Source organism: Notamacropus eugenii, chromosome 1, assembly GCF_028372415.1.
Source record: "Notamacropus eugenii isolate mMacEug1 chromosome 1, mMacEug1.pri_v2, whole genome shotgun sequence".
NCBI classification, from domain to species: domain Eukaryota; kingdom Metazoa; phylum Chordata; class Mammalia; order Diprotodontia; family Macropodidae; genus Notamacropus; species Notamacropus eugenii.
This window is the reverse complement of record NC_092872.1, coordinates 140,961,708-140,977,067: the sequence shown is the minus strand read 5'-3', so window position 1 is coordinate 140,977,067 and position 15,360 is coordinate 140,961,708. Positions and strand designations below refer to the sequence as shown.

The 15,360-nt window shown below is 35.1% G+C and overlaps 1 protein-coding gene across 7 annotated transcripts in view; it reads right to left on the bottom strand.

The window, feature by feature from the left end:
* Positions 1–1,146: 1,146 nt before the first annotated feature.
* The window catches only part of LOC140508108 (E3 ubiquitin-protein ligase NEDD4-like), a 173,287-nt gene continuing 159,073 nt past the window's right edge, over positions 1,147–15,360 (bottom strand). For all 7 annotated transcript variants that reach the window (XM_072615905.1, XM_072615888.1, XM_072615887.1 and 4 more), the window contains 11 exons: positions 13,966–14,195; positions 13,351–13,472; positions 13,196–13,266; positions 11,377–11,472; positions 10,979–11,052; positions 8,557–8,617; positions 7,508–7,567; positions 7,313–7,420; positions 6,276–6,372; positions 3,110–3,182; positions 1,147–2,340 (listed from right to left, as the gene is read on the bottom strand). In XM_072615905.1, coding sequence (XP_072472006.1) covers positions 2,238–2,340; positions 3,110–3,182; positions 6,276–6,372; positions 7,313–7,420; positions 7,508–7,567; positions 8,557–8,617; positions 10,979–11,052; positions 11,377–11,472; positions 13,196–13,266; positions 13,351–13,472; positions 13,966–14,195 — 1,095 coding nt within the window. In that variant the 3' untranslated portion in view covers positions 1,147–2,237. The remainder of the gene's footprint in view (positions 2,341–3,109; positions 3,183–6,275; positions 6,373–7,312; positions 7,421–7,507; positions 7,568–8,556; positions 8,618–10,978; positions 11,053–11,376; positions 11,473–13,195; positions 13,267–13,350; positions 13,473–13,965; positions 14,196–15,360) is intronic.

Genomic DNA, 15,360 nt, shown 5'->3' with positions numbered 1-15,360 from the left:
GATTAAATAATATGTACCTTTAAGATGGTTACCCATACTGGTTGACAGTTGTGGAGGAGAGTTGTTTGCAGGGAGTTAATTGCTTTTTAAGTATTGCAAACCTGCCACTGCAACCTCATTGACACCATGTTCTAACAAATTAAGTTGTAGAAATTTTTAAATAAAAATCAGTTGGATAAATAAACTTTCTTTTTTTCATTATGTTCATTATTTGTTTCATTATTTCTTCATTATGACAGCCATAATTTTACCAAACTTACACTTAAACTATGATCACAAATGCAGGTAGAATGTAATTTTAATGAAAATAATAACATTCAGGTCCTTACAATGAAGTTATAGCCCATACCAATAATGCTTTGCTGATGTGTATGAAATTGATTGATCAATTCTAGACTACATGTGTCCATAACATCCTGCAACCAATTTATTTAATGAAATACTTTTCTTTTGGTGTTCTAGTACTGAGTGTACTGGAGTGTGCTCTTTACCATGGTTTGGTAAAGAGCCCTTGATTCCTGACCTGAATGGGGGACAGGGGAGGGAGATGGCAGGGGTGGGGAAGGGGAAGAAGCAGGCTATAAAACAATAGTGTTGGTTAGTGCAGGGGAAGCATCTTCACTTCTGTGAATGACTTTAATGACTGAGAGGACAAGGTAGTCTCAAAATTGGTGCTGTTTTTACAGTATGTTTGCCACTCTCAAAGTTTTGAACATTTCTTGTATGAACTGAGTAGTGTACTACAATTTTACCATCCTACTGGTCCCCTTAGACCAACAGCAACAAGCACTTTTCAATGCAGACCTCAGTGTAAAGCATCCCTCAAAATGAACATAACATTTTGAAAAATATATTTGATATGCTTGTGTTCACTCAAATATAGCTTTGAAATTAGGAACAGATTACAGGCAAAACTCTACTTCCATTGAGAATGTAAATATTCTCTGTGATCCCACAGCACCAAGTTCCTTGCACACAAAAGATGATAAAAAACATTCTGGATAATTAAATGAGTAAGTTCATAATGTCTCTTCAGGTTCATCAAAATAAAATACTACTTATAAAAATGTTTTGTTTATACTAAAATATCAGCATATTTTGATAGGTTCTTAAAAAGCATAAGAAATTAAAACAAATTATACATTCTTGACTATGGCTTTGGTTACGTAGTATTTTAACAAATATTTGGTTTGTACACTAAAGCAAAGAAACAAGAAATATAAAAATGCAATGATAGAAACTAGCTTAATCTGTAAACATAAGAAACTCTGTAAACGCATATTTACTATATTACTGTGCAAGACTACAAGATTGAATAGTGAAATAATGAACAGTGAAACAAATTTCACTTAGTTTTCCAGGGAATACATAGAAAACGCTGCTTTGTTAAGCTTTCCTTGGATGTTCAGAAAAGCGGGTTTTCAGGTTCTTTATGATTGGCAATTATAAAATGAAAAAATCTTGTTTTTACTATTCAAATGAACTGTAGGACAAAAAATTTAGTATTTTTCATTCAATGCAGTTGTGAATCTTAACTTTACATGTTAACTTATAAAAATACTACGTGTAATAGAATGTTCCCGAAAGTTACAAAGAGAAGTCTGAAAGAGCTTTTAAGTGAATAAGTAAAAAGTTTACAAGCCCACTGGGTAACTACAAAACACAGGTAATGCTTTCTGAAGTTTTCCAAGTAGGCTGAGTAGTGAGGTGCTATAGGCAAGGCCTCTTCAATAATGATAAATAGCTGGAGGCAGCCCTGGGTATATTGCAAAAACAAAAACCCTTAATATTTAAGTTTTCAACTTTTTTTTTCTGTTTTCCTTCGTAAATGCATCGATTCTTTACACTCGACACTCTACATAATTGTTTTCACAGTTACAATTTCAGTAGTCTAAGAACTGCCTGAAGAATACGGCAAAAGAGGTAATTGTTGGGAGGGACGAACTATTTTAGGCACAGAGGATTTAAGTCCTGTAATCACAACTCAAAAGATAGACCTGAAGATATGAATAAAGACATTCATACAAGAATACTGTGTGTGATATTACTGTAAAAGTCAGTTAATTTTCACTGTCAAATTGTTTCAGTATTGATGTCTTCTCCTAGTTTTACATCCTTTATTCAATATTTATGGAGTCAACAGCCAAGTGTGAAGTAGTTCCCTGGAGAACTTTAAGTCAGGATTTCACTTGTGAAACTGCAGCAGTAAAGCAATATAAGATATTGGTATTTATATTCTAATCAACCCCATCAAATCCCTGAGTATTTTCAATTGCTATTTGAAGTTTATCCCGTAAGTCTTCAAATGATTCATATGGAGGCAAATCCAAACGGTTAAAGCTGAAAGAAGAGGCAACAACAAACATATGTTAGATCAGAAGTTAAAACGAGAAAGCTATATTTCTATCCAGTGTAGAGGCTGTGTTCCAGCGATAGACTTTATTGGTCAGAAATATCTGTCATTACCAGAAACAGAAGGGCACTTTATGACATGGATTTCTTCCCAGCTGCAACTTGGTGGGATACTTCTTCCTCCTGTCCTGGTAAGAGACTCTAAGCCTCCAAGGTTCTCTACCCAAAGCTCTACAATGGGGGTGGGGTGCCCTGTTCCTATCTTGTCCCAATTAGCCTTTACACAGGGGCAAAGAAGCGATATGTGCAGTGGCCTACCTAAGACAATGGTGTCAATCTTAAATAGAAAGGGGAGCCACTAGTCCATACAGAAGGATGCCTGCAGGGTGCATACTGACAGTTTGAAAATACAATATTTTCTATGTTTTATTGAATTTTTATTTATTTTATTAAGTATTTCCCATTTATGTTTTGATTTTATTTGGGCCACACTAGGTGGGGTTCAGGGTTTGACGCTTCTGGCCTAGATGACCGGGTCACCTGAGTCCTGAAATATGGACCTACCCCATAGATGGGCATGGGCCCTGGCTCACTTTCAAGAGGCTTGTATATGAGACACCACCACTGATCTCTTCATTGGCCACACTCAGCAGTTACCTAAGACCGAGGAGACTAAAATGTCTGTCAAGTATGGCCAAAAGTAGTTTTGTTTCTGAGGGATTTGTTAAACAAAATGCCACTCTAATAAGACATTTACCAGGTATGTGCTCTTGGTAGTTTTTCAGGGGTACCCCATTGTTCCACTGTAAAAAACTGTGGTCCATTTGAACCTATAAGGAAGAATAATTTTTGGTTTCATTCATTTTATACAAGAATCTTTCTTTATAAAACATGCAACTAATTTTGCATTTTACAAGAAGTTCGAGCATGCTTTTTTGCAAAAACACAGGTGGTAAAGCTTGATGTGGTAAAACTTGGAGAGAGCAGTGAGTGAACCATGCTGAGTGACCTGGCATAACTAGATATATCACCTTATTCCAAAGGTAAGAATGGGGATGTGGGGAAAGTACAACTGCCTTTCTTGCCACTTAAAACAATGTCTTGACAGTCTTGTAAGAGCTGATAGTCTTCTGAAACTGGAAAACTGCCCTTCTTAGGGCAGTGGCCACCCTAATCTATTCCGATCTGGTCCTAGGTTTGACTTTTTCACTCTTGTGGAGGTAGCTCCAATAGTCAGATGCTGTGTGTGCTATTCCAACATATTCCTCTTGTCATTTCCACGATCTTGACCTCTGAGGATCACCAACTTACATCCACTTATGGTTTCCAGCTTTCTGGAGGCCTGGAAATGATTGGACTAGGCATTGCCTCTTTCACGGTTATTCAACAAACATTCGCTGTTTTAAAGCAACTTTTACTTAACTTTTAAAATACAGGGGATTTCTGGACAGATGCCAGGGATGACAGAGCAGGAGGACAGAAGGAGTATCCAGGTTTCTGGAGTAATGAGAACTGTCTTGTAGCTTCTGAACTGCTTAGTGAGAAACTGACTGTAGCCTTGAATTGTGGAAAAGAAAACTCTACAGAGGTTTTCTAGATAATTCTACAATATCTAGGACCCAGAGAAGTCCAATGCTTTAGAAAAACTGGAAGGTTGTGAGGAAGATACTACATGAAGTCAACAAGCATCTGGTTATTATCAGGTTCACACCAACAATACACACCTCATTTCCCTGACAACTCTTACTAAACTTTGCTTATGACATAAACTGGAAGTCTTCCTTTCTGGTTTGGGAAAGATGGTATCCTTTTAAAAATGCTTAGAGGTACAAATACTGAACATAAGAACAGTATTAAATTGCATTCCACAGAAGATGTAAGTAAGCAAATCAATGACAGGAAGAAATAGCAGCTGCAGTGGGGAACCCCAACTTACAAGAAATTGTTGAAGTGTGTCACTAAGCCTTAAATTAGCAGCTATTCCTAAAGTCTGTGAACTGTAATCATTCGATACTTATGTTTAGAATCTGCTTTTTCTTTTTGGGGGGCGTTTGTTATCAATGACCAATTTCCTTATCTTCTCTTTCTTATTCTGAGTAGTCACTATCTAGTGACTGAAGCAGCTGCTTCCCTGCAAGCTTTGTACAAATATAAACTGAGCCTAAATAAGGATCCTAGGCTTCCTGGGAGAAGGGGAAAGGAGACAATAATTTCACCACACAGCATTTCTGTGACTGAATGAAACCTGTCCTGTCCATATCTAGTCATAACTGCTAGCCCTGGGACAAACTGTAATTCTTTTGTTTGCCATTACTGAGTGGGTGGGTTCTAATCTTAGCTAGTTTTTATTTATTTTTTTGTAAAGATATTTGTTTCTTCCTTTCATCTGTTAATGTAACCACATGTCACAGTTGCACTTCTTCCAAGGAAACGAATGAGCAGTGTGGGCAAACCGTAACTGTTCCCAGACAGGACGTAGCAAAGCCATCGCTTTCCTCTTTCTCACAGAAACAAATCTCCAGTTTTGTACTACACATTCGAGGTTAGCCAACTACATCTGTTTTTGTATGGACCACAAGCCAGCAACAGCTTTTACATTTTAAAATTATTTTAAATTAAATTTAAACATTTTAAATTTAAACATAAAGACCATTCTTAGTTCTTAGCCATACAAAAACAGGTGGTTGGTCAGTTAGTCCTCAAGCTGTAGTTTGCCAGACTTTGATAGTAATCAATGGGAAAATAGGTTTTGACTGTAAAATTTCATATTCTGGAGCTACCTCTTCAATAATATGTCTACTTCAAACTTCCAGGGATACCGTGAACTTTCTCTTTAAAATTGTGTTGTATTCTTTTTGTAACAGAATTTATAATGAGAATTTAAAGGATAGTAAATGACTTATGGAATTTCAATGTTTTCAGGATTTTTCTCATTTTCATTACTAAGAAGTACACACAGAAATGTATTTTGGCTTACCCCAGATGTCTTTCGTAAATTACACCAGGAAAAATAAATATTTTGTTTTATAAGATAAGCGTGTGCACTTAACATTGCAAACTTGAAACTTAAAACCAATCACTGAAAAAGTCCATATATTTTAGATAATGCCTTTTCTTTTTAATAGTTTTATTTATTTTTAGATTTTGACATTCATTTTCACAAAATTTTGAGTTCCAATTTTTCTCCCCATCTCTCCCCTCCCCCACCCCATAATACTTTGCATTCTGATTACCCCTTCCCTCACTGTGCCCTCCCTTCTATCACACCCCACCCTTCCCTTATCCCCATCTTCTCTCTTTTCTTGTAGGGCAAGATAAATTTCTATACCCCATTACCTGTATTTCTTATTTCCCAGTTATATGCAACAACAATTTCCAACATTCGTTTCTAGTACTTTGAATTCCAATTTCTGTCCCTCCATCTCTCCCCACCCATCCCCATTGAAAAGGCAAGCAATTCAATACAGGCTACTGTCCCATTCCATTTCTCCCTTTCTCCTCTCAATATTTTCCTCTCTCACCCCTTAATTTTATTTTTTTATGGACATCATCTCTTCTGATTCAACTCAACCTGTACTGTGTGTGTGTGTGCGTTTGTATAATCCCTCCACCTACCCAAATACTGAGAAAAGTCTCAAGAGTTACAAATATTATCTTTCCATGTAGGAATGTAAACAGTTCAGCTTTAGAAAGTCCTTTATGGTTTCTCTTTCCTGTTTATCTTTTCATGCTTCTCTTGATTCTTGTGTTTGAAAGTCAAAATTTCTATTCAGTTCTGTTCTTTTCATCAAGAATGCTTGAAAGTTCTCTATATCACTGAATGACCATTTTTTCCCTTGAAGTATTGTACTTGATAATTCCTTTTCTTATCACTGATATCACTTAATTTATGTTTTCTTATTTGATGAATGGAAAACTCTTACCATGTAGTTCAGCAAATCCATTCATGGGTACACGTGATGTGCCAGTAACAAACTGAAGCAATCTTATTCTTTTCTCTGAATCCATCATTAAAACAGCCTGAACAGGATTAAGAAAAACAACCTTGTTTTATGAACACTTGAAAGATATCACAGGATTTCAAAGCAAATTGCCAGTAAGTTGCTATAGTCACTTTTCCCATGTGCATGTATAGGTTTCTTATATTTGCACATTATGCTAGTTGGGGTTGACTGCCTGGATTTCTTTTTTTTTCTTAATTAAATACTTGTCTCCAATATGTTCAAGTTCAATTCTTAGAAGTTAGGTTATAGTGTGATAAGGCTGAAAAAAAAAAACTTCTTACAAATTTGTCTTCCTTCATGTAACAGCTCTCCTGAATACAACACAAACTTGGGTTCCTTGTGAAAAGAAGGAAATGGATGATGTGGGACAAAGAGCATCAGAGTAGGGATGAATCCAATGATTTGGCTCTAGTCTCAGCTTGGCTGCTTAATAACTTCAACCTTACTGAACCTAATTGACCCTCGGTTTCTCTATCTGTAAACTGGAGATAACAATGTCTGTCTTGCCCAATAGGGCTAGGAAGAGGGTTAAATGTACGTGAAGGTGTTCTGAAAACTATACAGTAATATATAAATGTGAGGTGTTGTTATTATTGTTCTTTTACTAGTAAAATATTTAAGCAAACAATTGAATATATAAATATTGGCCTCTTACCATCAAATTTTCCTCTTTCTTTATAAATTTTTATGAAAAAAAACTTAATTATCTGAAAGAATTTTCTCCCTGATAACACCCATTTTGGTTCTAGGCCACAGAGAGGAGGTAGGGCCAAGCTGAGGGGAAAGAATTAAGATTATGAAGGCTGAGGTCTGGAATATTCCTTTCTGCATCCGCAAACAGAAAGATAAATGTTTTAGTTAGTACTTCTCAGCACATATGAAATGGACTCTTCACTGATCACCATTATAGTAGATATATTCCACATTATCTTACAAAAATCACACATTTTACTTGCCTTCCAGAACCACTGGATGACCTGATGACTGACGTTGTAGCCATTTTTGTATTTTGTGTGTTCCCTCCAGTCATTCACATCCACATCTCCCAGTCCACACATAAGTAACTATATAAATAAGAAATGTTAAACTATAAATCAAGATTAAAATAAGATGTGTGGAATTTCTACTTAAATGAAAAGATAACATTTTACCTCGAGTTCATTTTCATCAAAAATCTTGATGAGATCTTGTGGTATAAGTTCAAAAAAACCCTTGCAAATAGAAGACATTTAAAATTAAGTTACACAAATAAGGGAGAGAGGTAACTGCAAAAAGCTTTTTCATAAATTTAATTATTATAGCTGAGAGAAATGGTTAACTGGAAAAAAAGGTCTTTACATAAAATAATTCTAACAAGAGTTTAACAATCTAAGATATGTATGAAAAACAGAAATAAATAAAACCAAAAGTGATTCCTGAACAATTAAGTATAAAAAACAGTTCTCAAAAGAAGAACTGCAAACTCATAATAATCCCAGGAGAGAATGCTCCGAATCACTAAAAATAAGAGGATATGCACATCAAAGTAACTCTAAAGTTTCACCTCAGGCCATGCAAACTGTCAAAAGATGACAAAAGATGGGAATTAATCAGTACTGAAAGGCTTGGAGAGCGGCCACCAGTGCAGTGCTGGCAGAACCGTGAACTGATGTAACCCGTCTGGAAAGCGATTTGGAAGTATGCAGATAAAATGACTAAAATGTTCACACCCTCTGACTACAGGTCACTCCTAGGTATATGCTCCAAAGAGGTCACTGACAAAAACAAAAAAGATTCCATATACGCCAAAATATTTTTAGTGGCGCATTTTATGTAGCAAAGAACTGGAAATAAAGTATGTGTTCATCATTTGGAGAACTGTTCAACTGTGGTACAGAACCATAAGGTAATATTAATGTACTGTAAGAAATAACAATGTAAGGAACATAGAGAAGTATGGAAATATATAAACTAATGTGAGAGATGCCACCCCATATTCTGTAAGTTGCAATAATATAACAAATGGTTAACATACAGACATTATCTTTAAAAACTATAAGCCTATTAGTCTACTGTCCTCTGCACATTTCCCTCTAAACTAAAAAATTAATTTCACATACATTAAAAAAATTAAGACGTGTTACTTGATTCTTGTGGATGTGATCAGTTACTATATGCATATCTGACATTTTAGAAGAGCAGGTGAAGATAAAATGAGTACCTCTTTGAAAGCAGACATCTGCTTCTGGATTCGGTTTACAAATCGCCATTGTATGACAAGACTAAACAGAAGTGCAAAATGTCAATGTTTTAAAATGAAAAGTCAATGAATACAGTAGAGAATGGCAAGCACAGATACAAGAAGAAAATGAACAATTATCTCAGTAGGCTGTAAATTATTATGAGTACATAATACTATTGTTAAAAAGCTATACTATACTAGGACGTTTAGTAAGAAAATTATAGCACGAAAAAATCAGGAAATAATCCTTTTGCTAGAAATCATGGGATCTTTTAAGAAATGAGAATAACCTTAAAAGTCATCTAATCCAACTTCCTGCCCAATGGAAGGATCCTCTCAAGTGCATCGATGATAAATGACCAAGCCTCTGTTTGAATATCTGAACAGCTCACTGTAGTATATCTAATAGCTCACTGCTTCACGAGAATGCTATTTTTTGGAGTTAGTTCTAATAGTTTAACTCAAATGAATAGGCATTTGTTAAGAACCTATTACATATATACACACACCCACACACCTGCATACATATATACACACACATATATGTATATATACATATAGAGGATCTTGCACTGGAGATACATGATAAGAGTCCCTGTCATCAAAAGGCTTGCAATCGACTAAGGAATATAACATTTATACAAACAAAAACGGAAGATTCGAGGAGGCAGAGAAGATATCAGAGAGAGCTTCCTGTAGGAAGCAGGTGGTGCCTGGGCTAAGCCTAGAAGAATGCCGGATAAAGGTTCTAAGGAAAGCGAAGTCACAATATCAGGTTTGGAGAATGGGAAACTGGGAAAATTCAGCTGAAATTGTGTGAAAATTAATGTGAAAAAAGTCTAAGGAGGTAGTCAAAATAATTATAAAGGTCTTCCTTTGACTGAACCAAAATTTGCCTCTCTATAAGTCCTACCCATTTTCCTACTTCTAAATCTCAGGATTTTTGCTATTGTTGTTCAGTTACTTTTCAGTTGTCTCCAACTCTCTGTGACCCCATCTGGGGTTTTCTTGGCAAAGATACTGGAGTGGTTTGCCATTTCCTTCTCCAATTCATTTTATAGATGAGGAAACTGAGGCAAACAGGCTTAAGTAAATCATTCAGGGTCACATAGCTACTAAGTGTCTGAGGCCAAATGTGAACTCAAAAAGAGGTGTCTTCTTGACTCTAGACCAAGTACTCCATCCACTGTACCCCCTAGCTGCCCTTAACTCTGAATTACGCTGACTAAATCTAACTGATCTTCTCTGTGACAGCTTTTCACACATTTTAAGACAGCTGTCACCACACCATGACCTCCCTCTCTTGATTCCCTTACAACTCCTCTATGACTTTCTTTTTATTAACCATTTTCTCAATAAATCCTCCCGTGACTCTCTTTACAGATCCTTCACTTCCTCTCCCTCCTCTGGACATGCTCCAGTCTGTTAATATTCCTTTCAAAATGTGGTGCCCTAAAGTGACTATGTCAGAAGGTCAGACTAGTACAGACTATAGTGCTATTATGCACTATGCTAGGCAACGCTCAGGTTAGAATACTATGTCTCTACATGTTGTGAAAAAACTGGAGAGGATCCAAAGTAGAATAACTAAAATAATTCAGAAACTGTGGAGAAAGATTAAAAGAACTGACTAACAAGTCTAGAGAAAGGAAGGTTAGGGGTGATTGATAACTTATTTTTAAGTAGCATATGAAGAATTATTACAAAGTTACCTAGCAGATATACCTCATGTGAACAAAGGGTTACATAAGAAGAAATCCAATGGGAGAAAACTTTTTACAGTGGACCTAAGTAAACGTTATAGCAACTCCTCCCAAAGACTGGGCTATCCTTATCCCTGAAGACCTCTGCAAACAGAATGGGTCTGACCAGGGGTGCTAGTGAAGCCCCTAGGGCCTTTCTCACGATAAAATTTTTAAATGTACAAAACAAAATATACAATTATATTGAAATAGTTATCAAAATATTAAAAGTTCCAAATTCATGGACCCCCTGCAATTTATTGGTTTATGGACTCAGGTTAAGAACCAGTGGAGATAGAGGGATGACCTTGAGTCCTTCGGAGCCAGCTCTCATATCCTCAAACTTCCCAGGGAGATTTTGCCAGAGAAGGAAGTTAACAGTTATGATCATAAAAAAGAGAAATAGGACAATCCAAAAAAATTAATTATATAGTTAGTTGAAGCTATTCCATGGAGAGCTTCATTCAAACTTAAAAGCACTGAGGAAAGTCAGAAAGTTTATCATTACAACAAATCACTGATGCATAAAAACAGCACAGAAACTGTTAGGGATAAGCAGAATCCTATCCACCAGTATCAGGAACTAGAAATAGAGGTTTCATTTTTCTAGTTTGGGTATTTAAAAAGAAGGATATAATTTGTAATAGTAAAATACTTACTGAATATATTCTTTTTTGTTTTTATTGGTGACAACTATTTCAGATCCACCATTTTTTAACTCATGTTGATGGGTCTAAAAATAAACACAGTATATCTAAATATATTTAATTTTGTGAGAAAAGATCACAAAATACGCATTTTAAGCTACATTAAAGTGCTTTAAATTAATTTTTAAAATTCGAAGCCAAAGAAATTTAAGATGTTAGGTTAAAGAACTTAGGTAACAAAGTATCTCGTCCATTCTTTTAGAAAGCTTTTTTTTCCCACCTAAGGATATCATCAAATAAAGGGGAAGGACAGAGTGCAGAACACAGAAATTCATAATATGTGTTATCTTTCACTCTCTATATATTTATTTTACAATTTGCATTGTTTCATTTAATTAGTATTTACAAACCTGTCCAAAGAGTTCTTCATCAACTGTAAACCTCAGGTCCAGTTCTGCCGGATCATTCTCAAGAATCCATCTTAGTGAATTGTAATATTCACTGTCCTTAAAGATAAACAATTGGATATTTAAAAGTTATATATTTAAGTTATATATTTAAGAAAGCTTACCTGAAATAATACTGCAGAAGACTACTGGAATCCACATGTAGATGTATATACCTATATCAATGCACATACATACTTATAAATTTGGGTGTCAAGTAGAAGATGAGGATTCACTATTTTTCTACTTTTTGAACATAAAGAGTCAAGGATCTACAAAGGGTAACAGTAGGCATGTATATAAGCTGAAGATGATTAAAACTTAAAACATCTTATTAAAGAAGTCTTCAAGAGCGAAATCCATGGTGGCAGTGGTAATTAGGGCTTTCAGAAATGGCAAGACAGCATTATGAACTTCATTAGCCAGTTATTGGGATAAATAGCACTGGATATGTGCTACTAGTTCTAAAAAGTTTTCCTATATATAGTAGCTATTATAAAAATTCAGGTGCTGCTTAAGGATTTCTGGCCTGTCCTAAGCCAAATAAATACCACAACTAAAAATAAAATTTTTTTTCAGCCTCACAAATCACCATATGATCTTCTACTTTTGGCGAACTTTTTTCATTTTATATATAATATGAAAGTAACAAAAATGTACTTCATTATGTATGTAAATATATCCCAAGACCTTTGTAGTCAAACACCCACACACCCACACCCACACATACACACATACATTTTTTCCTCTTAAATGGTTGGTTAGCTAACCTGGTTTCAATTATATTAAGGACATGAATTTTATTCTTACTTTTTTTTCTAGTTATGCCTCCAGTCTCTCACCTCTTCAATCAATCATTCTTTCATCTATCAAACTAACAATATACAGTTCTGGTTCATGGTATTCCCTTGTTCAAAAACATTGAGGGGTTACCTATTGTTCTTTGGACAAAATACAAACTCTTAACTTATTAATCAAGGTTCTTTACTATCTGGAATAAATTATGGTTACTGGGAAAATTCAGATTTCTGTGGGTCTTAATGATTTCAACTGGTTTATGATTTTATTTTAGCTGCACAAATTCTAACCTTTTCCACCTTACTTTACACTGCTCTCCTTTAACTAACTGTACTTTTTAGTCAAACTTGACTGTTAGCCATTCCTTGACTTTGTCTTTCACTTTCCCAACTCAGTGCATCTGTGTAGGTTACTTCCCACATTTTTGGAATGCACGTTCTTCACACCTATTTGATGACCTGGACCTTTTCCAAGACCCAGGTCAAGTGCCGTTTAGAAAGGCTTTCTTGATCCATTCCATCCCCACTCTGGTCTCACCCTGTGAAATTTCCCCTCAAATTTTCTTATATGATTGTCTGACTCTCCCAAGGTCTTGGTAACATTCTGCTTTAGGTCATGCTTATCTGTGTGTCTGTAATACCCCTCTTTTCAGAGGGCAATCTCCTTGAGGGCCAGAAATTGTACTGTTTCTCCCCTTCACAGTCCCAGTGCCTCACAATATGCATTGTACATAGTAAGGTCTTCACAACAATTTGTTGAACTGAATTTAAGGACTACAACCTAATTTTCTATCTTAAAAGATGTATACTATTCATAATAAGAAATATGTTAACAGATATATTTGGAACTTTAAACTCTAGCAACTCCAACTCCCTAAAAACCAAGAACCCTAGTATTCTTCATAATGTTCCATCTCAAATTAATAATTATTTCGAAACTACTGTTGCTAAATCACAAATAATAAAAATAACTAAAACAGACTTACCACAGATTCCATATCATGAAGCGTTATTGGCTTATGCAACATCATTTTGTAAAATGGACGAATGAAAAAACCTTTCAAATAAGAGATTTAAAATAATTACTAAAATGGAAAGAATGACACATTTTCTCAATATTTGAGCGTTATCAATTACTAACCATCTAAAAGTTTGCCATGATAGACTGCCATTCCAGCTACACGGCCTATAAATTTGAAGTAGGAGAGGTGGTCTTCATTACATAATCCAGAATTTGGATTTATCTGTAAGGTGTAGTTATCCCTGTAAAGAAAATAATATTTTAAGTACTCTTCTTTTTTTTAAAAAAAGTTAAAGCTACAATGATAAATAATACTTGAAGTTTTTTATAGCAATTTTTATCTCTATTAGAATCACAGTTAGGTTTAGAAAATCTTTTTTTTTAAGAGTAGACCACTTCAAAAATTATTTTTGTTGCATATTTCTTCTGTCCTGCTCTACCAAGATACATTCTTTCCTTAGATCAAAAAGGATGAGACTTTCATGCAGAATGAAATTATCAGCAGCCCTACTTAAGAAATAATGGTGAAATGTTTTTAACAGTACATGTAATCAATAAGTTTTCAACCTTAGAGATTCAAATCATTATTCCTTAAAAGACAGTGGTAATTGGTGATTGTGTATGTGTACTTTCCAGTAAATTTGTGAGAATATTATTAATCTGGAAATATATATTTTTTCTCTAAGGTATGTAATAGTGATTTTTATTCTGTTCATTTATTATAATGGGACTTACGCAGCAGAATATTCAAATAACCCATAATAAGGGTTAAACATTTCTTTTGATATTAGGAAGAACCATTCTCTGGCCACTCCTCCATAATCTAATCCTTTTTCGCCATCAAACTCGATCCATAGCCTAGCTTTGAGGAAGTCTGCTCTCTTCACAGCTATGACTCTTCTGTAAGAATCTTCAAGAAGTGAATCGCGGCGAAGCTTCATTTCAAATCGATTTGGAATGTCATTCTGAAAATCCAGAAAAGAGAGCAATTTTAGCTTAAATGTGAAAATAGCTTAAATTTTTAGTTTAAATTAATGTGAAAATAAAATTGCTACCTATGGAATTTATGGAATTTTATAACAGTTTAGGGTTGTCTTCTATCCTCTGCATAAGTAATATTGCTAATGTCAATGTTAAGTTAACCAGACAGGAAGACAGTGTCAGTAACAACACTCGTTTGTTAAGAGCTATGTCCAGCTCTTCATGACCCCATTTGGAGTTTTCTTGGCAGAGATATTGCAGTGCTGTGCCATTTCCTTCTCCAGCCCATTTTACAGAAGAGGAAACAGAGGCAAATAGGGTTAAACCACTTGCCCAGGGGTACACAGCTGTCTGAGTCTTCCTGACTCCAGGCCTGGCACTCTAGCTACTGTGCGCCTCAGACTTTATATAAATCTATAGATTACTGTTCCTTAAATGTGATGATGAAGCTACTGATGGTGAGAACTATATAGCATTTACACTCAGGAATGTAGTTAAAAAAACAGATGAGTAACAAACAGTCCTTTAAATATCATGGACATAGATCTCTCTAGTTATTCTATGTCGACTCATTGTTTTTGACTCTGCCTTTTAAACACTTCGTTAAATGGAGGCTTCAACCCAAATGAATTATTCATTCTTAGCTGCACACAATGTTGGTCTGTCTGTTATTTTCCAGTAGTTCATATGGAGAATCAGAGAATTAGAAAGGGGAGAGACTTTAGGTCATCTAATCCAACCACTAAAAACATAAGGGATTAACCAGTACCTTCTTAAACAATTGTAGTGATAGAGAACTTACTATCTTGCCAAGAAGCTCACTTTTGGACATCTTTTATTGTTATTAAACTCCTCCTTGCACTGAACTAAAACATGACTACCCATTGTTCTTTGTTCTGCCAGAGACCAAGAGGAAGGAATTTAAAGGGAAAAAGGAAAAAACACCAAGAAAAATCTACTCTATGTGATAATCCTTCATATAATTTGAAGACTGATCATTTTCCTTTCCAATCTTCTTTCTCAGGGCAAATATTCCCAATTCATCAACCAATATTTAAATCACATGGTTTTCTCTCCTCGCCATCCTGCTGTTCTTCTCTGGACATGCTACAAGTTGTCATAATTATTTATTATATACTCAGTATTGTA